The sequence below is a fragment of the Schistocerca cancellata genome, chromosome 2 (assembly GCF_023864275.1).
Source record: "Schistocerca cancellata isolate TAMUIC-IGC-003103 chromosome 2, iqSchCanc2.1, whole genome shotgun sequence".
NCBI classification, from domain to species: domain Eukaryota; kingdom Metazoa; phylum Arthropoda; class Insecta; order Orthoptera; family Acrididae; genus Schistocerca; species Schistocerca cancellata.
Genome location: NC_064627.1, coordinates 1,039,131,400 through 1,039,155,666, shown reverse-complemented (window position 1 = coordinate 1,039,155,666; position 24,267 = coordinate 1,039,131,400). Strand labels below are relative to the sequence as shown.

The 24,267-nt window shown below is 39.1% G+C and overlaps 1 protein-coding gene across 5 annotated transcripts in view; it reads right to left on the bottom strand.

Annotated features, from left to right (window-relative positions):
• LOC126163014 (cryptochrome-1) overlaps positions 1-24,267 on the bottom strand; it is a 122,577-nt gene that overhangs the window by 49,783 nt on the left and 48,527 nt on the right. For all 5 annotated transcript variants that reach the window (XM_049919881.1, XM_049919882.1, XM_049919880.1 and 2 more), the window contains 2 exons: positions 14,431-14,592; positions 8,977-9,081 (listed from right to left, as the gene is read on the bottom strand). In XM_049919881.1, the coding sequence (XP_049775838.1) occupies positions 8,977-9,081; positions 14,431-14,592 (267 nt within the window). The remainder of the gene's footprint in view (positions 1-8,976; positions 9,082-14,430; positions 14,593-24,267) is intronic.

Sequence of the window (24,267 nt, the reverse complement as noted above, 5' to 3'; positions counted from 1 at the left end):
CACCAAAAACACTGCACCCCAGCACACTTTTCAATAAATTCGTGCTAATCACTTCCATTTTCCAGTTTTCTCTTTTGTTCAGTACGTTCATAATGGTAATGAGGACACCTGCACATCATATTCAAAAGAGAAACCTGGAATCTTGATTCAACAGAGAGAGATAGAGAGAGAGACACCTGCACATCATATTCAAAAGAGAAACCTGGAATCTTGATTCAACAGAGAGAGATAGAGAGAGAGAGAGAGAGAAAGGCAGAAATTAGACTCCCTTACTCCTTACAATAGGTTGTTCATTTTCAACCTACAGGCTGAGCGTCCTGCCCCCCCCCCCCTTTCCAACTTTCCCCATTCAATAACACTTTCCATCTTGAAGAAGAATGTATTCTAAAAGACAAGAGTGAAGTTTTCTCTATTGGATTTTTCTGTTTGCACCTCCTGAAGATCAGTACTGGCCAGTCTTTCATTCATAACAACCTTTTTAAAAAGAAATAAAAAACTATGCATATTATGCTCTCAATTAGATAGCACGAAATGTATAACACACACACTAATAAATAACAATACCACTGTTAACAATGTAGGAAAAGCCAGATTGCTACTTACCATAATGAAGACACATCAAGTTGCAGACAGGCGCAGACGGGTGGTGAGAGAGAGAGGAACACTATTGGGTGGAGTGTGCAGGGACTAGAATGCCAACAGGTGCAGCACCAGAAGGTTGTGGGGCAGGGAGGTGCGGAAAAAAGAAGCAAAGAAGGAGAGGACAAGGGAAAGACGAGCAGACGTGTTGACAGAGGGCAGCAAATAAATGGGGTGAGAGATGAGAATGGGGAGGAGATGATACGACAGAGGAGGTAGAAACTGTTGGGTGGAGGGTGTGGGGACAGTATGTTACCATAGGTTGAGGCCGGAATAATTATGGGAGCAGAGAAGTATGATACGGATACCTCTCATCTGCGCAGTTCAGAAAAGCTGATGGTGGAGGGAAGCATCTAGATGGCTCAGGTAGTGAAGGAGCCACTGAAATCAAGTGTGTTTTCTTCAGCGGCAGGCCGTGCCAAACGGTGGTCTAATTTATTCTTGGCAACAGTTTGACAGAGGCCGTCATCCTGGTGGACAGCTGGTTGATAGTCATACCAATGTAAAAAGCTGTGCAATTATTGCAGCAGTGCTGGTATATGGCATGGCTTCTTTTGCAGGTGGCCCTAATGGGATAGGATAAACGTGTGACAGGGTTGGAATGGGAAGTACTGGGTGGCGGATTAGGCAGGTTTTGCACCTGGGTTTTCTGCAGGGATATGATTCTTGTGGGTTGGGACTGGGAGTGGCATAGGGAAGGATTAGGATTTTGTGGAGGTCGGGTGGGCAATGGAACTTAGGAGGGGTGCAAAGTATCTCAGGTACAATGTCCCTCATTTCAGGGTGTGATGATAGGTAATAAAAGCCCTGGGATGAGATTCAGTTGTTCCAGTCCAGGATGGTACCGGGTGACGAAGGGGACACTCCTTTGTGGCTGGTTCTTGGGGGTGGTGGGAGGATTGGAGGTGTGAGGGGAAATGGCATGGGAGATCTGTTTGTGGACTAAGTCTGGGGGATAGTTCCTGTCTGTGAAGGCCTTGGTGAGACCCTCAGCATACTGAGGAAGGGAGTTTTTGTCACTGTGGATACACCGTCCCCAGATGGCCAGGCTGTATGGGAGGGATTTTTTGGCGTGAAAGGGATGGCAGCTGTCAAAATGTAGGTACTGTTGGTGGTTGGTGGGTTTAATGTGGACAGAGACGTGGATGGAGCCATCAGAGAGGAGGAGGTCAACATCTAGGAAGGTGGCACGCTGGGTTGAGGAGGACCACATGAAGCAGATGGGAGAGAAGGTGTTGAGGTTGTGGAGGAACAAACGAAGGGTGTCTTTGTCTTGATTCCAGATCATGAAGATATCATCAATGAACCTGAAAAAAGACTAGGAGTTTGATATTTTGGGAGGCTATGGAGGGCCCCTCTAGATGGCCCATAAAAAGGTTGGCCTAGGAGGGAGTCCTGTGGGTGCACATGGCTGAGCCACAGATTTGTTTATATATCTTCCCTTTCAAAGGAGAAGTAGTTGTGGGTTAGAATCAAGTTAGTAAGGTGTCTGAGGAATGAGGTAGTGGGTTTAGAGTCTGAAGGACATTGGGGAAGGTAGTGTTCAATAGTAGTAACACTCTGACCCTGAGGGATGTTGGTGTATAGGGAAGTGGCGCCAACAGTGACGAGTAGGGATCCAGGAGGTAAAAGGGTGGGGATGGTGGAGAGTTGGTGAAGGAAGAGGTTGGTGTCTTTGACGTGGGAGGCTAGAGTATGGGTAATTCTTTCAGTGGGGGCACAATAACCAGCCACAATGGGGAGTCCAGGATCGTTGGATTTTGGGAAGTACGTAGAAGGTGGGTGTGCAGGGTGTCATAGGGGTGAGGAGGGAAATGGATTCATGGGAGATTTTGTGGGAGGGCCTAAAGCTTTAAGCAGGGATTGCAGGTTGTATTGAACTTCTAGGATGGGATCACTCTGGCAATACTTACAAGCAGAGGTGTCAGATAACTGGCAGATGCCTTCTTCCAGATAATCACTGCAATTCCTACAATTCCTAACAAGAGTGGTGAAATCTTTGTCTGCAGGTATGATGATTAGGTCAGGATTTGTTTTGTGGCTGTGTATGGCTGTTCTTTCTTCTACTGAAATGTTGGTGTTCTGAGGAAGGGACCTGGGGAAGGATGGTGAGGCTAAGTTGGAGATAAGAAATTCCTGGAAGGTGGTTAAGTAGGAGGTTCATGGTTGGATGGTAGTATGAACTGGAAGAGGCAAGGTTCACTGTTGGAATTAGGGTGGTTTTGGTTGGAGGATTGGCGGCAAAGAAGAGCTTCCATTGCATGCATTGGTAGAAGGAGAGTAGGTCTTTGACAAGTCCAGCATGGTTAAAGTTGGGTGTAGGGCTGAAGGTAGGCCTGTGGATAGGACCGAAACTTCTGAGGTGGTGAGAGTTTTGGTGGAAAGGTTAACAAAGCATTACAAGGAATGTTTTGGTGCTGCATTTGCTGGAGAGCTGGTAGGGAGTTTTGGGGGATGTGGCAAGTTGAAAAGGTCAGCTGAGCAGGGTTTAGCTGCTATGAGGGGTGGACGAGGAGGAACTCTGTGAGTATGATAGAAATTGGATAGTGGTGCCCTGAGGTAGCAGTGAGAGAAAGGGATTCAGTTTCAAAGATATGATATATGTAGCAGGGATTGCAGAGTATTAGTATCTTGCAGAGGGAGCAGAGGTGGTTTTGGGATACCTGTGCCATGGGGATGTGTTTTTGCAGTACCAGGTTTGTGAGGGCCAGGGATTGGTTGAATCTAAAAAGGTGTGGGTCATTGTGAAAGGAGGGGTGGGATCCAGAGAAAGGAATCTTTATGGGTAGGTCATTTGGGGGAATTCCATGGTTTAGGGAGCATTTAAGAAACAGTATGTGGGATTGGGTTTTAGCCACAGAAAGGGATATTTTTCTGAACTGGTGCAGAAAGTTGGAGCAAAGGTCCACAGTGGGAGGAATGGTATAAAGGAAATGGCAATGATGCAGAAATGTTCAAAATAGGTGTTGATGTTTGTAAGAGAAGCCAGATAAGCAAAAAAACACAAAGATGCAGTAAAAAATACATAAAGATACGCAGAAATATGCAAAGATATGCAAAATACATACAGATATGTAAAAATATGCACAAATATTTAAAAATACGCAAAAATATGTGAAGCCACATAAAATTATGCACAAAACATTAAAAATGTACAGAAATGTAGGAGTAAAGGAATGATAAGGCATGGGCGTGTGCATGTGTGGTGATAAGTGAAGAGAGAGGGAGGTAGGATGGTTTAGGTCATGGACCAAAAGTTCATGTGGCATGAGAACGTGTGGACAACAAAACACTAAAGTACGTCAGGATGGAATCAATAGGAATAAATATAGGGGATCAATAGGAATAAATATAAATATTGGAGGGAACAATCTGGGGCATCAGTTGCTGCATCAACAATCCGCGCGGACGTGAAGTCTATGTTGTGCGCCGATGATCATTGATGCAGTGTGGCTCGGAAGTAGATGTGGTTTGGTAGGTGGTGAATAAACACAAAAAGAAGGGAAAGAACAAACATTGGGGAGTGTAATGCTACAGAGGAGAGTAATAAACGAAAACATCATAGGATTGTAGAATGTAAGAAAGTTGTTCGGCAAAATCAAATAATGGAAACCCCGGTAGGAATATCAACACCGTAGGAAAAGACAGTTTTCTACTTACTGTTAAGAAGACACATAAGTTGCAGACAGGTACTGTTAAACGACACTTATATCACTATTAAAGATATAAACAGTACAAGTGTTCATGTGTACATGAGTTGCATTTGCACGAGTGTGTGTGCCTGTTTGACCGCAAGTTTTGTTTGACAGTTTTTTCGTTGTGCCTATCTGAAACTCAGCATCTCCACTATATGGTGAGTAGCAACTATCCTTTTCATAATATTGTACAGATTTTATTGTTGGAGTCAGAGTACAGGTTCAGACCTGTGAAGGATGAGTTCAAAGGAACTCTGCTAGCATTTGCACCAAGTGATTTAGGAAAACTGTGGAAAGCCAAAATCTGGATGGCTGGACAGCAATTTTAAGCACCACACTACAAAATGTGAGCCCTATGTCTCATCATTATACCACCTTGCTTGAACATATTGCAATTACCAGTATTTTAAATATATTTTGCTTTAACTGAAACTACCTAAATGTGAAGAAAACAAACTATATGCAATTCAGGAATATGGGTCAAAACCAATATCTCCATCTGGTACTGGGCAGAAATGAGTTAGAAAGGGTATGATGTGCAGAACTGTTAGGAATGAATCTCATTGAAGACTTAAACTGGAAAGACTATGTAACTAACCTCTCCCAGAAAGTCAGTTCCACAGTTTGCTCCTCAGATGGTGCTGGAATGACATGTTTTGGTTACTTCCAGTCCCTTGTAGATTATGGAATAGATTTCTGAGGTAAAATTAATAGTCCACTAAAATAAATTTGTACATTACAGAAAAGAGGTATCCTAATGTTGTCACATAGCTCGGCAAGAGTGCACTGCAAGGCCCTATTTAAAAAAAAAAAATGTTTGCTTACTGCACCCTCATTTTACTTACAGAAATTTATGTTGATAACGAGGGGTAGACTTGGTGACCTGCTCACTGACTCTAGTTACCGCAATCACAATACTCGCACATGTGGGTCTCTCCATATACAACAAGTTAGAACAACCTACACTTAAAGACACATGAGCCACTTTGGTGCCATTCTTTATAATGTGCTGCTAACATACATAAAGAAGTTGGAGAAGATAACTGCTTTTGGATAGGAGTTAAAATCATTTCTTGTTAAGAAGTGTTTCTACAATGTCAATGAATATGTTAGGCCCTCATTCGTTTTTGGGTTCTTTTGATTCTGTTAACTGATGTACCATCGGTGCTGTGCTTGTCTTTGCAAAGAATACTTCTGCTGTTGGTTTTCTGTTTCCTTCGTTTCAGACACAGCATGATACATCGCTGCTAAGAAAGGATTTGGTGCTAGCTAGCTTAATTGTGATTGTTACAGTGCTTGCAGGTTTTCATGTGCTCATGCTTTACCTACTTTTAGCAGTGCTATATAATGTGCTCTTGTATTTTATTTTTTGAGGGATGTTTTAAATCAAAGTTTCATGGTTTACCTACTTCATTGATTGACTTATTGTATGTTTGTACTTTTCTACAGTTATGTAACTTGTTCATGTGCTTTCACTTTTTCAGTAGTGTTTTTATTTTCAAAATTTCTTTTTCAGTTATTTACTTACTGTGCATGTTGTACTCACAACATAGACAATGTATTTTGTGATTTCCCTTTCAATCACGTACCAAGTCCTCGTGGCTGCTCCAGTCTAAAAGTACTGGACTCGCATTCGGGAGGACCATGGTTTCCCCTTCTCACTAAGGCGAATGCTGGGATGGGTCCTTTGATTAGCCCATGGTCAACTTCCTGCCCTGTCCTCACCTTATCCTAACCCTTTTTGCCTCTTAATGTTTTAATACATATGTTACTTCTGTAATGTTTCTGACATGCCCGATGTGCTATTGTACTAAATGGTCTACAGACAAATAAATAAATAAATAATAAATGGTACTGAACAATTTTTCCACATGTGGAAATGCATTACTGTGTCATCACTGTTGTTGTTGTTGTTGTTGTTGTTGTTGTTGTTGTTGTGGCCTTCAGTCCTGAGACTGGTTTGATGTAGCTCTCCATGCTACTCTATCCTGTGCAAGCTTTTTCATCTCCCAGTACTTACTGCAACCTACATCTACATCCCTCTGAATCTGCTTAACGTATTCATCTCTTGGTCTCCCTCTACGATTTTTACCCTCAACACTGCCCTCCAATGCTAAATTTGTGATCCCTTGATGCCTCAGAACATGTCCTACCAACTGGTTCCTTCTTCTTGTCAAGTTGTGCCACAAACTCCTCTTCTCCATAATTCTATTCAATACCTCCTCATTAGTTATGTGATCTACCCATCTAATCTTCAGCATTCTTCTGTAGCACCACATTTCAAAAGCTTCTATTCTCTTCTTGTCCAAGCTATTTATTTTCCGTGTTTCACTTCCATACATGGCCACACTCCATACTAATACTTTCAGAAACAACTTCCTGACACTTAAATCTATACTCGATGTTAACAAATTTCTCTTCTTCAGAAACGCTTTCCTTGCCATTGCCAGTCTACATTTTATATCCTCTCTACTTCGACCATCATCAGTTATTTTGCTCCCCAAATCGCAAAACTCCTGTACTACTTTAAGTGTCTCATTTCCTAATCTAATTCCCTCAGCATCACCCGACTTAATTCGACTACATTCCATTATCCTCGTTTTTCTTTTGTTGATGTTCATCTTATACCCTCCTTTCAAGACATTGTCCATTCCGTTCAACTGCTCTTCCAAGTCCTTTGCCGTCTCTGACAGAATCACAATGTCATCGGCGAACCCCAAAGTTTTTATTTCTTCTCCAGGGATTTTAACACCTACTCTGAATTTTCCTTTTGATTCCTTTACTGCTTGAGCAATATACAGATTGAATTACATTGGAGAGAGGCTACAACCCTGTCTCACTCCCTTCCCAACCACTGCTTCCCTTTCATGCCCCTCGACTCTTATTACTGCCACCTAGTTTCTGTACAAATTGTACATATCCTTTCGCTCCCTGTATTTTACCCCTGCCACCTTTAGAATTTGAAAGAGAGTATTCCAGTCAACATTGTCAAAAGCTTTCTCCAAGTCTACAAATGCTAGAAACGTAGGTTTGCCTTTCCTTAATCTTTCTTCAAAGATAAGTCGTAACGTCAGTATTGCCTCACGTGTTCCAATATTTCTACAGAATCCAAACTGATCTTCCCCAAGGTCAGCTTCTACCAATTTTTTCCATTTGTCTGTAAAGAATTCGCATTAGTATTTTGCAGCTGTGACTTATTAAACTGATAGTTCAGTAATTTCCACATCTGTCAACACCTGCTTTCTTTGGAATTGGAATTATTATATTCTTCTTGAAGTCTGAGGTTATTTCACCTGTCTTATACATCTTGCTCACTAGATGGTAGAGTTTTGTCAGACTGGCTCTCCCAAGGCTGTCAGTAGTTCTAATGGAATGTTTCGACTCAGGTCTTTCAGTGCTCTGTCAAACTCTTCACACAGTATCGTATCTCCCATTTCATCATCTACATCCTCTTCTGTTTCTATAATATTGTCCTCAAGTACATCGCCCTTGTATAGACCCTCTATATACTCCTTCCACCTTTCTGCTTTCCCTTCTTTGCTTACAACTGGGTTTCCATCTGAGCTCTTGATATTCATACAAGTGGTTCTCGTTTCTCCAAAGGTCTCTTTAATTTTCCTGTAGACAGTATCTATCTTACCCCTAGTGAGATAAGCCTCTACATCCTTAGATTTGTCCTCTAGCCATCCCTGCTTAGCCATTTTGCACTTCCTGTCGATCTCATTTTTGAGATGTTTGTATTCCTTTTTGCCTGCTTCATTTACTGCATTTTTATATTTTCTCCTTTCATCAATTAAATTCAATATTTCTTCTGTTACCCAAGGATTTCTATGAGCCCTCGTCTTTTTACCTACTTGATCCACTGCTGCCTTCACTACTTCATCCCTCAGAGCTACCCATTCTTCTTCTACTGTATTTCTTACCCCCATTTCTGTCATCCCTATAGCAGAAAAATGCCACAGTGAATCTAAAAGGCACACAATAGATAAGTAAATAGTTAAGAAACTGAATGACATAGGATTTGAGCCAATCATAGCAAGAACTATTAGCAGGGCACATGTGGAATTCTGTACTCATTTAAAATGAATGCAACAGTGTAGTAACAATAATGGTGTTTAGTTTACAACTTTCTCATTAAGATAATGTTGCTGAGGATCTTGAGAAAGGAAAGATTACAGCAAAGACACCATCATCACTACCAAAACATGGTTTACACTCCCCTGCAGTCTAAAAACGCATCTCGACAACAGGGAAATATCTTGCAAAAGAAATATGTAGCTTCTCATCTGTAGTGACAACAATGGAGACTGTGTTCATCAGCTGTTAGCAGTACACCTGCTTTGACAGTCTCTATTGGCACCAACTGGGACACACATTTAAAACCTCTCATCAAACAGCCTGTTACCCATTAAACAGAAAAAGCCTGGATAATTAACTGATAATTCCGAATATGCTGCACAACCTAATACTGCAAAACAGTAGTGCATCTCAAACAAACTAAGTGTATCTTTGTAAAGCATTCACTTATAGATGCAAAAGGCATCAAACAACCAGAGGAAAATAGCTGAATATTTATGCTAACTACAAGTATTAGTACGACATTTCTTAATACATGTTTCAGGGCATACTAAATGAAACATACCTTCAATTCTGTAGAAAGGTAATCAGAGAGCTTTCCAAATGTAACACCTGTCCAGTCTATATCGTCCACGGGTCGTGGAGGTGGGCCAATAACACCAACTGTATGCTGTAAACATGAAATCAAAACACTTAATTATCGGCTTAGACATATTACAATTTGATTCAATGAAACCAGATTCAGTTTAAAAAAGGTCTGTAGTGGCAAGCGGAAGCGTAGAGTACAGTGAAACGCTTGCAAAAAATGCTATTGCTCATTATCTAATACCTTTATGGTGATACATGAGGAAAATTGTTTTTCTACCTCTTGTGCATAATTGCCCCCTTGCATAAAGCAGTAAATTTCAGAAATATCAGTGAAATTTATTATCAGTTACATTTATTCTGTGGAAGACCGATTCCTTGTTATTTATACCAAACAATATGTTGTAATGCTACTACTCACAATATAGATGAGAATTTAAGCACCAAATTTTCAGTCCAAAAATATTAATTATTTGCATTATCTACATCATAATATCATGCTTCTTCCACAATGATATATTGTGTTTAGAGCAGGTAAATGTTACATGAATACTTCGTTACTTATCTGGTGGAATCAGAGATGTCAAAGATTGTTGGTCATATTTATATATGTTACTTATGTTCACCGCAGAGGTCCTGAGGTGATTTTACGTGTGTGTTTTGCCACCGCTTGATGAGTAGATTTTTTTATCTATCCAATTAAATTATTATGAGGTGATTCATTGGATTTTTTTATAGCCTTATCTGGCAGTGAGGATTTTGCTTAACAAACAACTCATTTTCGTTTTTAGAGATCTTCATTTATTCACACAAACCAAACTGAACTCAACAGCACTGATACTGAATGACTCAATGCCTTATCGCAGTCGAAGCTGTGATTGTCTCTATAGCCTTTTAAGGATACACAAAGTGTTCACTTCTTTGCTATGACTTAAGATATAATTACTATTTTATAATTCAAATTATTTTTCTTCAAGATTCACATTAAAATTTTCTTAATATTTTAAAATTATGATAAGTGATAAGTTTTTTCATCCAATTTTGTTGAAATAATTTAAGTTCTCACATACAACACATTTCAATATTTTTTCCTGTTCACTTTAGGTTTTAACACTTGCCCACAAGAGATAGAATAACAATTAATAGTAACATTCTTCCAGCAATCTTAACATTTTCAAAATCACCATATTTTTATTACAATCCCATGAATTATGTAATGTTAACAGTTCCATGCCTTACAGGTTGTACAATAATAATCGTTAACAGTCACAATAGAAGGTGATTTTATTTAACATAACCAGTTTCAGGCTTGTGCCCACCTTCAGGTGGTTTACATTCATTTACCTGGTTCTACACTCAATGATGGAATTCACTGAATAAAAAGCAAATAATGTGATGATGGCTATAAACTCCAACACTGAATGTGGAAACATGGACATGAATGTACACCACCTGAAGATGGGCACAAACGCGAAACTGGTTTCTGTTAAATAAAATCACCTTCTACTGTGACTGGTAGTGGTTATTATTCTTCACCCCATAAAGCAACAGTCAGAGATTAGCTGCATCCTTTATGGATAAAATTCACTCAATGTCTTACATCTCTCTATTATTGATTCACCTGGTCAGTTATTTCAACTATAGAATAATGAATGTAAATAAAGGAAAAAGATAGAAACATTAGTATAACTGCATAGCACTATTGTAATTCAGTTTAAGCAACATACAAATTGAAATATTAGCTACAAAAAATGAAATATACAAGTCTATTATGATGTGTATAAAACGTGTATCATATTGTTCATTTGACGAGTATTTGTCTGTTACATTACAAATAACTGATGATGGTCGAAGTAGGGAGGATGTAAAACGTAGAATGGCAATGGCAAGGAAAGCGTTCCTGAAGAAGAGAAATTTGTTAACATCGATTACAGCTTTATATGTCAGGAAGTCCTTTCTGAAAGTATTTGTATGGAGTGTAACCTTGTATGGAAGATGGAAGTGAAACATGGACAATAAACAGTTTAGACAAGAAGAGAATAGAAGCTTTTGAAATGTGGTGCTACAGATGAATGCTGACAATTAGATGGGTATATCATACCCATATCATATCAGGATACACTGAATAGAATTGGGCAGAAGAGAAATTTATAGTACAACTTGACTAAAAAAAGGGATTGGTTGGTAGGACACATTCTGAGGCACTCAAGGGATCACTAATTTAGTACTGGAGGACTGGAAGGAAGCATGAGGGCTAAAAATCATAGAGCGAGACCAAGAGATGAATACATTAAGCAGATTCAGAGGGATGTAGGTTGCAGTAGCTACTAGGAGACGAAGAGGCTCACATAGGATAGAGTAGCATAGAGAGCTGTGTCAAACCAGTCTTTGGACTGAAGACCATACCAACAACAACAACAACGACATTACAGTGTACAAGAGAACTGCATCATATTGGGAATCTGATCATACATTATCTAATCAATAACCAACTAACAACCCTATTGAACCTACAATTACTGATGAGACAAAATATCAAAAGTTGATGATCTACAAGGTGTTATTTCATTTGCAGAATAATCTTAACTCAATTTACTATACAACTATTTGTTTTTGTTTTCTGGGCCACACAATGGTCAAGATAATTAGACTAAAAAATTAATTCAACATAATTACTTGATGGTGATAAAGCAACTAGATGTAGCTGTATTTTTTGGTCACAAAAGCCTTATAACTAAGTATTTCAAATAAGCTCACAAATTATGACTGCCTTATCACAAAGTATTAAATGAGTTTTAGGTTACAGTTTGTTCAGATAATGTGCTACAATTTAAGGAATAAACAGCTGTTGGCCAATTACTACATGATTGGTCCAATTCACACAGTAATCAAATATCCTCTGCAGAAAACAAAGCTCAGTCACTTCACTATTATTGATAGGTACACATAGTTATCAATGATTTTTCCAAGAGTTGTTTTGTAGGATACTTGCATATTTAAAAACGAAGAAAAAACTGAAAATGTTCTTCTATCTCTTCCTCTGCAGGTGCTAAGGCTAAGATGATGAATGAAAAAGGACAAGATAGTATGATTTTCCATGTGCCACCCATAATTCATCTGCTGATGAGTGGGGTGTCTGTCATTGGTTCTTGTTTACTTTGTACTTATCAGCTGCTCAATGGTTCTTTTGTGTCTCAAACCATCTTTTCTAATACCAAATTTTCATAAAATAACTTAGCCAGCATAATTCCAAGCTCTTTGGCACTCTGAATGACTTTTAATGTGATACTTTCTATGTATTAATATGCTAAAAAACAGTCAACAGAATTCTGAAAAAATGTAGTGTCCAGTGGAGAAATATATGTTGTTGTTGTGGTCTTCAGTCCAGAGACTAGTTTGATGCAGCTATCCATGCTACTCTATTCTGTGCAAGCGTCTTCATCTCTGAGTATATACTGCAACCTACATCTGTTTAGTGTATTTATGGTCTGGTCTCCCTCTATGATTTTTACCCTCCAATACTAAATTGATGATCCCTTGATGCCTCAGAACGTGTCCTACCAACCGATCCCTTCTTCTAGTCAAGTTGTGCCACAAATTCCTCTTCTCTCCAATTCTATTCAGTACCTCCTCATTAGTTACATAATCTATTCATCTAATCTTCAGCATTTTTCTTTAGCGCCACATTTCAGAAGCTTCTATTCTCTTCTTGTCTAATCTATTAACGTCCATGTTTCACTTCCATACATGGCTACACTCCATACAAATACTTTCAGAACAGACTTCCTGACACTTAAATCTATACTTGAAGTTAACAAATTTCCCTTCTTCAGAAACACTTTCTTTGCCATTGCCAGTCTACATTTTATAGCCTCTCTACTTCAACCACCATCAGTTATTTTTCTCCCCAAATAGCAAAACACCTTTACTACTTTAAGTGTCTCATTTCCTAATCTAATTCCCTCAGCATCACCTGATTTAATTCGACTACATTCCTTTGCCCATGTTTTGCTTTTGTTGATGGTCACCTTATATCATCCTTTCAAGACACTGTCCATTCCGTTCATCTGCTCTTCCAGGTCCTTTGCTGTCTCTGACAGAATTACAATGTCGTCAGCAAACCTCAAAGTTTTTATTTCTTCTCCATGGATTTTAATTCCTACTCCGAATTTTTCTTTTGTTTCCTTTACTGCTTGCTCAATACACAGATTGAATAACATCAGGAATAGACTACAACCCTGTCTCACTCCCTTCTCAACCACTGCTTCCCTTTCGTGCCCCTCGACTCTTATAACTGCCGTCTAGTTTCTGCACAAATTGTAAATAACCTTTCGCTCCCTGTTTTTTTACCCCTTCCACCTTCAGAATTTGAATGAGAGTGTTACAGTCAACATTGTCAAAAGCTTTCTCTAAGCCTACAAATGCTAGAAACATAGGTTTGCCTTTCCTTAACCTATCACCTAAGACAAGTCATATGGTCAGTATTGCCTCACGTGTTCCAACATTTCTACGGAATCCAAACTGATCTTCCCCGAGGTCGGTTTCTACCGGTTTTTCCATTCATCTGTAAAAAAATTTGTGTTAGTATTTTGCAGCCATGACTTATTAAACTGATAGCTCAGTAATTTTCACATGTGTTAACACTTGCTTTCTTTAGGATTGGAATTATTATATTCTTCTTGAAGTCTGAGGGTATTTTGCCTGTCTCATGCATCTTGCTCACCAGATGGAAGAGTTTTGTTAGAACTGGCTCTCCCACGGCTATCAGTAGTTCTAAGGGAATGATGTCCATTTTCTCTGCTCGTAAGTTATGAAGCATTACTTAATATAACTCTGAGAGTGACAGAAGAGACTACATGTGAAATTGTAATTGCTGCCTTCAGCTCATTAGCAGAAACAAATGGAACACAATTGTTGTTAGGAATTACGATTACGGTTCAATATCTCTCTAACAACTATGCCATTAGACACAGAATATAAGCTGGGATCAAACAAGGATGTGGGAGTAAATCAGTTGTGCTCTTTTCAAAGCAACCATTATGGCATTTAACTTTGGTGGTTTTGGGAAAATGCATAATTTTAGACAGCAGGAGAGGCACATGAAGCCCTCTCCTCCCATGTTAGAATACAATGCTATAACCACTGAACCTTGTCAGTTGTCTCAATGTTATGCTCAGTTGCACTGCAAAACAACTGTGCTAAAGGCTATTATAGAATTTCTATACAATGTTTAGTAGAGATGGACAGAATACAAACTCATATGAACATCTGAACTTTTCCCTGGTGGAAACAACATTTCAAATTCGTGTTGCATGAAGAGGTCTTGGGGTAATCCAAGAGTGTAAATTATATAATGATCAATATTTACAGTGCCACTGAAAAAATTATTTGCTTATATTCATATAATTTACAATGCATTATATCTTATACTTACCAAGAACATCTGGTATGTTAATGGGGGCGTACCTCCATTTGTTTTAATAACAACATTAGGATCCCAAAGTGTGTGAGAGACTTTTTCAACACAAATTATTCCATGCTCTTCACAAAACGTTTTAACAGCGTTATCTCGGGGACGCCAAATTGGTTCACAGTCCTACAAAAGATGACACTTCTGTCAGCATTATTTACAATGAATTACATATAATACTTAAGATATTGTGTCAGCTATTTAAAGTAGTTTGTGTGCAATATGTATGTGATGCCCTTATTAAGTGAACTAAAGAAAAGAAAAATTTGGAAGAGGAAACTGCTATTGGGCTGATGAAAAATTACCCACAAATATCTCGAGTTAAAGGACAAAAGCTACAAACCATTTCAGAAAAAGTATCTTAAATATCAGAGTACCACACGATCCTACACTTCACATTCCCATCAATATTCCCCTTCAATAATTTCTAAATATATTCAACAAAGTAACAGGAGTATTAAGGTATAGTCGAACATTACAATATGAATTGTCTTCCAGTGAAACTTGTCAAAAAAGTGTGAAAAAAAGAGATCTGTGGGTAAAAGAGATACAAACAAGAGAGTCATTAATACGCTGTTCGTAACTTTAGGTCAAAAGATGCAAATTAGGGATGAAGAAGTGGAAAAAGTTCAGGTATAATTATGGAATATATGAATCTCAAGCAGCTTATTTGCAAAGCATAATAAAATGACAGTATTACAAGGACTGAATCATCACAGCCAGATGTGTATAGAAGAAGTAAGAAAGATTAAGGTTTAATGTCTAGTGGACAAAAAGGTCACTAGAGATGGGTGTATCAAAAGAAAACATGTTGCTGATGCATGAAATGAGTCAAAATTGGCATAAGGAAAAGAGAGCCAATAAATACAATATAAAGCAGGACATGTGATAAATAACAGTGGAAAACAAAGGATGGGGATGGTAGAATTGTCTGATAACAAGGCAAGAATGAGAAAAAAGTTGACAATGAACCAAGAAGAGGATAAAGGAAAAGACAGTATGAAAATATGGAGTGAGAAGAAAGGCAGTTAATAATAATAATAATAATAACCCTCTTGCAAGTATTTTAAGGCCAGCACTGCCCCTCACTTCCTGTATTTCACTTCCTCTGATCATGCCAGTCTCCTTCTTGCAGTCCTCTGGCATCCATCACATCCCAGACCTCTCAACAACGGCCCCTCACAAACTGTTCACATTTTCTTCTTTCCATCCTTTTAGATATCCATGTAATTTCAGATTTTCATCTCTACAGTCTCTATTACTGATTTATCAACACCCATAGCTTCTCCTATGTTGGTATTTGAAACATGGTGCAGCTGGGAGATGCCACAACTTTGTCTCCACAAGTCCGTCTCTGGTGCAAGCAACTTGTTTCCACATTTCTGCTCTGTACACAGCAATGTTTTCAAAAACTGAGCATTATATCACCGTTTGGTACTTTTTTTTATTTTGTTATGCCATAGGAAAAAGTTCAGTTGTCATACAGCCATCCTGCCCTGCCGTATTTCATTATTTATGTCATCTTTACTTTTTCCATGTCACAATATCATAATCCCTTCCCCCTCCCAGATATTTAACCCTTGAGCTGGTGCGCCTATGTATGAAGTGGGCCAACAACAAATAATACTGTTTTGCACAATTCAACTGTTGTTTTACAGTTGCAATCCCACCTCTACTCGAGCATTATTGCTTCAGCTAACATAGAGATAAGCCGTTTTATTATACATCCAAGAAAGCGGCAGCAATAAAAATAAACAGTGAGACAGATGAGAAAAAAATGTACAATCCATGCATGAAAATGACCCAGATTCCAAGCAAGCAGCACAACCCCTTAATGAGGCAGTTGCTGAAGAGATAATTAGTAACCAAATAAGTGTTTGGCGCTGATCTGATGCAACTGCTCTCTTTAGTATTCCGAGGGGATCATTAATGCACAGTAACACTTGTATGCAGCAACACAGTGATACAATGAAAGTTTATTTTATTATTGTTTAATTAAAGAATGACTTAACTCGTACACTACATTTTATCATTGTTTAATTAAACTAAAATTACACTGTGATTCTGCTCATAAATGTTTACCTTGGTGACATAAAGAGACAGCTATGCTTTACATGTGTATAAAATATGCAGCACAACGTGGAACAACAAATGAGATAAAAGAAAATTTGCAGACAGCACTTTATGCGAGCTGACAAGGGGCATACCAAAACTGCTTCCGGAACTGGAAATGGCGTTGGGAGCAGTGTATCAATTGTGGAAAAGAGTACTTTGAAGGAAACCATTCACAATAAGTGAAAGATGAGCACAGAAAGATTTTGTGGATAAAGTTCTAGAATTTTCTGAACAGACCTCATATATAGATGGCAATAATATTGCATACACAAAGCATAAAAGGGTAAAGCATTGGCGGAGCAGTTATTTATACTCAGGTGGTTCTTGTGAAAGGTTTCCAATGTGTTCAAAAAATTCTGGAACATTCGTAATTTTGTAATGATGATGTGTTGGTGCAAATGCGGTTGGCATCTCTGCACACACCTGTATTTAATGTGTTACTGCCCGAAGTTTCATTGTTGTATGTCTGTTAGTTATTGTTCAGTGTTGCATTGAGTAGAACGTTGTGTCGTGCAGTTTGCAAATTTCGAAATGGCAGAGTTAGAGGAGCGACGTCTGCATTAAATTTTGCATGAAACTCAACAAAACTCTACAGACACACCAAATGATGCAGGAAGTCTACGGTGATGGGTGTTTAAGCCATACTTTGTGTTACGAATGGTTCACATGGTTTAAAAATGGCCAGATGGAAGTTAAAGCTGACCCTCATTCAGGACGCCCTTCGACATCTACTGATGACATTCAGTGTCAGGAGTCAACGAAATTCGTGCCACAGTGACAAACTGTCAATCAGAACATGTTGAAATACCTGGGAGAAAATGTGAGAAGGAAACAGCCTGAAATGTAGCGGACAATTCATGGCTCTTGCATCACGATAATGTACTCACACATTCATCTCTGTTGGTGCATGACTATTGCACAAAAAATGAAATCACTTTGCTACCTCATCCTCTGTACTCTCCAGACCTGGCTCCTGCAGATCTTTTTATTTCAAAGTTGAAAATCCCACTGAAAGGATGAAGATTTGCAACAACAAATGAGATAAAACAAAATTTGCAGACAGCGCTTTATGCGAGCTGACAAGGGGCATACCAAAACTGCTTCCGGAACTGGAAATGGCGTTGGGAGTAGTGTATCAATTGTGGAAAAGAGTACTTTGAAGGAAACCATTCACAATAAGTGAAAGATGAGCACAGAAAGATTTTGTGGATAAAGTTCTAGAATTTTCTGAACAGACCTCATATATGGATGGCAATAATATTGCATACACAAAGCATAAAAGGGTAATGCATTGGCGGAGCAGTTATTTATACTCAGGTGGTTCTTGTGAAAGGTTTCCAATGTGATTATGGCCACATGATGGGAATTAACACACTCTGAAAGCGGAATGATAGTTGGAGTTAGATGCATGGGACATTCAGTTTCGAAAATTGTTAGGAAATCCAATATTCATAGACACAGTGTCAAGTGTGTGCTGAGAATACCAAATTTCAGGTATTATCTCTCACCACAGGCAATGCAGTGGCCGATGGCCTTCACGTAACGACTGAGGGCAGCGGCTTTTGGGTAGAGTTGTCACTGCTAACTGACATGCAACACTATGAGAAGTAACTATAGAAATCAATGTGGAACATATGATGAACTTATCCGTTGGATTAGGTGACTCTCCATCCAATCCAGATAACAATAGCTGTAGGAAACTCAGAAGTATCAGTGTAAGATTGAAAGAAATGCCTCCCACGGGTGAGTGTGTTAAAATCCTTATAGTAAACAGCCGAAGCATTCACAACAAAGTGCCAGATTTTGAAGCACTAATGAAAAGCAGTGAAGCTCAGAGAGCTGGTTGAAACCTGAAATTATTAGCAGTGAGATTTTCGGGGAAAATTTAAGTGTATATCGAAAGGATAGGCAAATGGGAAATGGAGGAGTGTATTTATCACAGTAGACAAAAAAACTCAAATCCACAGAGATATAAATTGAAGCTGCATGTGAGACTGTTTGAGCAAGACTCAATATCAGGGGTGGGCATAAAGTGATAACTGGATCCTTCTATCACCCACCAGGCTCATCTCCTGATGTAACCAAAAACTTCAGAGAAAATAGGTCACTTGTACATACATTCCCCAATCACACTGTAATCATCAGTGGAGACTTTAATCATCCAACAATTAATCGGGAAAATTACAATTTTCTCAGTAGTAGGCGTGATAAAGACATCCTGCGAAACTTTACTACATGCCTTTTCTGAAAACTACCTAGAACGGATAGTTAGGAATCCCACTCATGATTGAAAAATATTGGATCTAATGGCAACAAATAGACCTGACCTCTCTGAAGATGTCCACATCGAAACTGGTGTCAGTGACCATGACGAAGTTGTGGCAACAATTGTTACCAAAGTACAAAGTAAAACTAAAACAAGCAGAAAGGCATGTATGTTCATCAAACTATACAAAAACTAACAAAGTGATAGAGGGGCTGGCCAGTACTTACCTCAGCTCAGTACAGCCAATAGATACACAAAACAGAACAGAAAATTTATGTATCCTAGCTTTCAGAACTTTGTTCCTTTGTCAGGGAGGAGAGTGGGGAAAAAAGGGGAAGAAAGGAAAGTGGATTCCGTTACTCACAACCCAGGTTATGAAGCAACAGGGGAAAGGTAAACAGGGAGGGTAGCAAAGATGGAGGCATGGGTGTCAGAGGGAAGCCAAAGATTTTCTACTGTAAGTACTGTGCCAGCTTCAAACCAAAGAGGATGCTTACAGAAGTAAAGAGGTATATACTATAAAGATAAATGCAACTATGTAGGATGAAAAGATGCATGAATGGCAAAAGAGGAAAGGGAAAGAGGGGAAGACTGAAGAGTAAATGGGAGTGAGGTTGGTTAACATAGGTTCAGTCCAGGGAGTTGGCGGGATGAAAGGATGTGTTGGAGTGCAAGTTCCCCGTTCATGCGGGCACAGACAAACTGTCCACCTAGGAGATGTCCAATACACAGTAGCAGAGCATGCCCTCCAGCATAATTCTAGGGACCTAGGAACCTGTTACACCGTTATGTGCCATTTGGCTTCCCCCACCCAACACCAGTCCCTCAGAACTGCAGAGATGGGAACTTATGTTCAGCTACTTGAAGATCATTTGAATCCATTTATGGACTTCATGTTCCCAAACAACAATGGATTTCTGTGGATGGGAATCTGTCATGTCACCAGCACAAAACTCTTGTGATTGGTTTGAGAAACATTCTGTGCAATTCAAGCAAATTATTTGGCCACCCAGACTGCCCAACATGAATCCCATCAAACATTTATGGGACATAATCGAGAAGTCAGTATGTGCACAAACCCATCCACTGACAACATTTTCACAACTATGGATGGTTATAGAGGCAGCATGGCTCAATATTTTTGCATGGGACTTCCAACAGTTTGCTGAGTTCATACTATGTCGAACTGATGTACTACACCAGGCAAAAGAAGGTCCGGCACAATATTAGGAGCTCAGTGTAAAATATGGCTCAGAACCTCAGTGTCTATCCCCTTATCGGACTGGCTCCAACCTACAGGTCCTCTACGGTATTGTCGCCAACCTTCAGATAATCGGTTCTTCCAGACTAATTGTGAGGCCCCATCTCTCACACTCATTTTTTAACTTCCGAAGCATGTACTCAGAATCATCCTGGTCTTCTGCTACAATGGCCTGGTCATCAGTGAAGAGAGGTGTGTACCAGATTGCATCCCCCACAGGGACTCCCATGTCTCCACATTTGCTCTTCAAGTCTTTAAGTGCTTCCTCCACTCAAATTTTGAATAGTATCAGTGCTAATGGGAAACTCTGGTTACACCGAATTTCCGACTTCAATGGCACTTCATTAGGAAAGTGGCAAAGTGCCATCAATAACAATAACAACAACAATAATAATAATAATCAAGATTCATTTCTCCACTCATAACATTACTGGAGTGAGAGGCATTATTTAAGAGAATGAAGGGAAGAATAGTTACACGAGACAGTAATGAAGTGGCGACGAAGCAAGCTGGGATATTTTTACTTCCCCTCTTGTTTTGCCATCTGCCTCCTTAAAAATTCATTTTTTTCATCTCTGACTAATTACTACTAACACATGAACGTGGAGGATAAACAAACGCTCCGCAAATCTAAGTCCAAGCCTAATTACATCTATATGTATAACTCCACTGGGCATCTGTATTGCGTTTCGTGTGACCGGATCTTCAAAGCAAAGCTGGTTTTGCAAGACACATCCCAGCCCACCACAATAAGGACTAAACGACTGACGGAGTCACTGTGGCCGGACACGGCGAGGAGGACGTGATAATTAACATATGTAAGTATAATCTGCATTTTCATATAAGAGAAAGGTTGGCCCTCAGTTTTAGAATATAACACCAGATCTAATTTTGTGCTTAGTTTTAAGTATGTAATTGATTTTCTAATTTATTTTGAGTATTCCTAGTTAATACTTTCACTATAGGGTGAAATCAGTGATTGTTTTGTAACTTAAATTCTATTGTTGACGTATAAACAAACATAAATTCTGTAATAATTGTAAACATTTGGAGGAACAACTAGTAGTATTCTCAAAGGATCTATTTGAATCTATTCGAAAGCATGTTAGTTAAGCCAGTCCTTAATTAATTCCAAAGTAATTAACAGTTTTGTCAAAAGTATTGTTTGCACAATGATATCTGTTAATTTCATCATTTAAACAAATAATTTGGCCTAACTCTCCGTAGTAGAAGAAACTGTTAGAAAGAACCAATTTTTTGATGTATTCAGTTAATCGAATGAGTTAAGTTTCATTTGTAATTTCTGTAAATTAAACATAGAACAATGTACAGCTTCAGTGCCTATTATTGTGAGGATATATATGGGCCCAATTTTTGGTCCCGAGACAGTCAACCTGTGGCCGAATTTCAGACAAGAAACCCATAATGGTTAGATCAACAACAATGCATCAACTTAACTGTGAAATAAGTGTAACACAATTAGGCTGTATGTTAAAACAATGACAGTATCTGTTCCATACGTACCTTTTTATTCTTCCAGAACTGTGAAATGTGTAGTTAGGCTTTTATTGCCCATAGGTGTTCAACAGTAAAATATTCTAGCAGTATGTGGATGTTTGCCTGCAAACTATTAATGAGGCTTATCGAAAGTTAAACAATAGTGCACTGGGCACGTAGTGTGTATTATTGGGGGAGTTGTGAACAGTGAAAGTAAAGAACAGTGAAACGCAAATGTGCACCTGTCGGCTACATCATTTAAAGTAGTCGGTGTTTGACTTCCACCCTCCATTTTCCAGCCCGTATAGCAACGCAGTACATCGACACCGAGGACCATCAACGAGGAAATAAAGTAGGCGAACATCACATGTGGTGTCCCAGGTGAGGGCTACTTTATGTGGGCACAATAAATTGGGACTCACATACTTTGACAGTGAACTCGTGCGGGTGACAGTGATTTAAATGGAGGAGATGCAACAGCCAATCAGTGCTTGGGTTTCATGGCCGCAGTATGACAGCAGCCAATCAGAGAGCAGGTTCTATGGAAGCAGCCATTGAGTACAGAAGCAGACAAGCAGCACACAGGTGGACACAGCTGACCGGGATAAACAAGACGCCTCACCAAGAGAATTACAACTTGCAGCAGCCATGCAGCCAATATCGAGATGACCAGTGCAGCTGCAGCAGACGAGTGATTAAAAACAAGGTAATTCATAGCAAAAGCCATTTCATATTAAGTGATACATAATGATTTGCCTTAACGAACAAGGCAGTGTGATGGGAGACATGGAACAACAGGAGACTGGTCTGTAGACCATGGTGGTTATAAATCAGATATGAATGTAACTTTGAATGATGGGGACAAAAGTCCTATTGTAGATAAAATGATAAAAGTGTCATATACGTTGTTTGGTGATATGAGCGAAATGGATGAGAACAGTACCGAAGTGGGTGAGATCGTTAAGGTTAAAGAGGAGGAACCTAGTAGCGAAAGTCAGCAAGAGCAAAAGTTTGCAGCAGATGGCAATTTCAAAGCAATGTTAAGGCAAATTATGAGTAGTCTGAGTAGTATCCGTATGAAATAAGACATTATAGGGTGGAAAGTAGTATGAAAGAAGACATTAATAGGGTGGAAAATAGTACGAAAGAAGGTATTAATAGAGTGGAAAAGAAAACTATAGCCTCAGACCTGATATGGTTAGCTTAAAGAACAAACTGAAGAAAGAAATTAAAAAGGAGATTCAGGCAGTCAGCTCTAATCTTTCAGAATTAAATAACGTTGTTGAGACGGTAGCTTAAGATTGTGATGAAAAGATAAAGACAGTAGCACATAACACTCATGAGAAATTAACATTGATGAGTAGTAAATATGTAGAAGAGAGAAAGAAGCTTTGTGATGACTAAGGTAGGATGTTGGAAGCTTCCGAAAAACAGTGTAAAGATGTAGTCAAAGCACCCAGGAAATTTTGTGCTGAAAATAGGGTGAAACTTGAGCACCAAATCGATCAGATTGAAAATGATTTTGAAATGGAGGTGGAAACTAGGTGTGCTGTAGTGGTAGAGGAAAAACCAGTAAAAGTAAATGAAAATTTAAATTCAAAATTGAGTGAAATGGAGAAAAAGATGGAAGAGGTACAAAATCTAAAGCATAGAGAAAGTGAAAGTGGGTCTGATTCTGACAGCAGTTGTAATGATGATAGCTATGAAGAATCCAGTAGTGATGCGGACGAGGTATTTAAATTTATAATCAATAATGATGGCAATGTGTTAAGTAAAGAAAGAATAAAGGAGGATAATATTATGTCTAATGAAGAGTTAGAGTTTGAAAGAGGTAAGGAGGAAGAGAACCATGCTATATGTCATTTGACTGTGTCCAATAATTATTTTGGTAAGCAGGATGACAGTTTTTCTAGGGAAAAGATTAAAGAGTATTTGTTGTATGAAGAAGATCACATGGTCAGTAAAAAGGAAATGAGACACCCTGTAATAACAGCAAGTGTACAAGGTATTCATGTAAAGTGTTTACTGAACAGAGATAGTGATTTGAATGGTATTTCACAGGCATTTTTTGAATCTATTAAGAACACAGAGGGTATAGTAGTGATGCATGTTTCTGGAATAAAAATTATTGCTGCTACTGGTAAGCTATCAAAGAGTGTGAAACAAGAGCTACTATTAACTGTGGAATTGCCAGGGTGGCTGTTGGAGTGCAATTTGTTGGTGATCCAAAATCTTAACATTGATGTAATATGTGGGACTAATTCCTTGTGCAATTAGCAAGTATGGGAATTTTAAAATTTTCCTGGCGAATTGACTGTTCAAACAAATTTCGGGCTTGCAGCCAGTCGTCGTTCAATACTTCGCACAATATTTCAACTGGGCACCTGCCAGTCATCTTCAGGTGAGCCGTCGGAGACTGGCGATAATGTCCTCCGCTCCGCAATATATAGCATACTGTAACTATTCTGCGCATGCGTCGAAAGCTCGATAGTTGAACCAACACTGCCCGCCGGCAGTGCCCTCGCTGGTGGAATAGCGGAACTCAGTCGCCCTCTGCGTTGCTGTTTGCCAAGGCCGTCGACGCACTCTGTCGTCTTCGATTTGAGCAAATCGTGGAGATGATGGGATTCCATGCACTGTCCAGCTGGTAGCCGCTGTCACG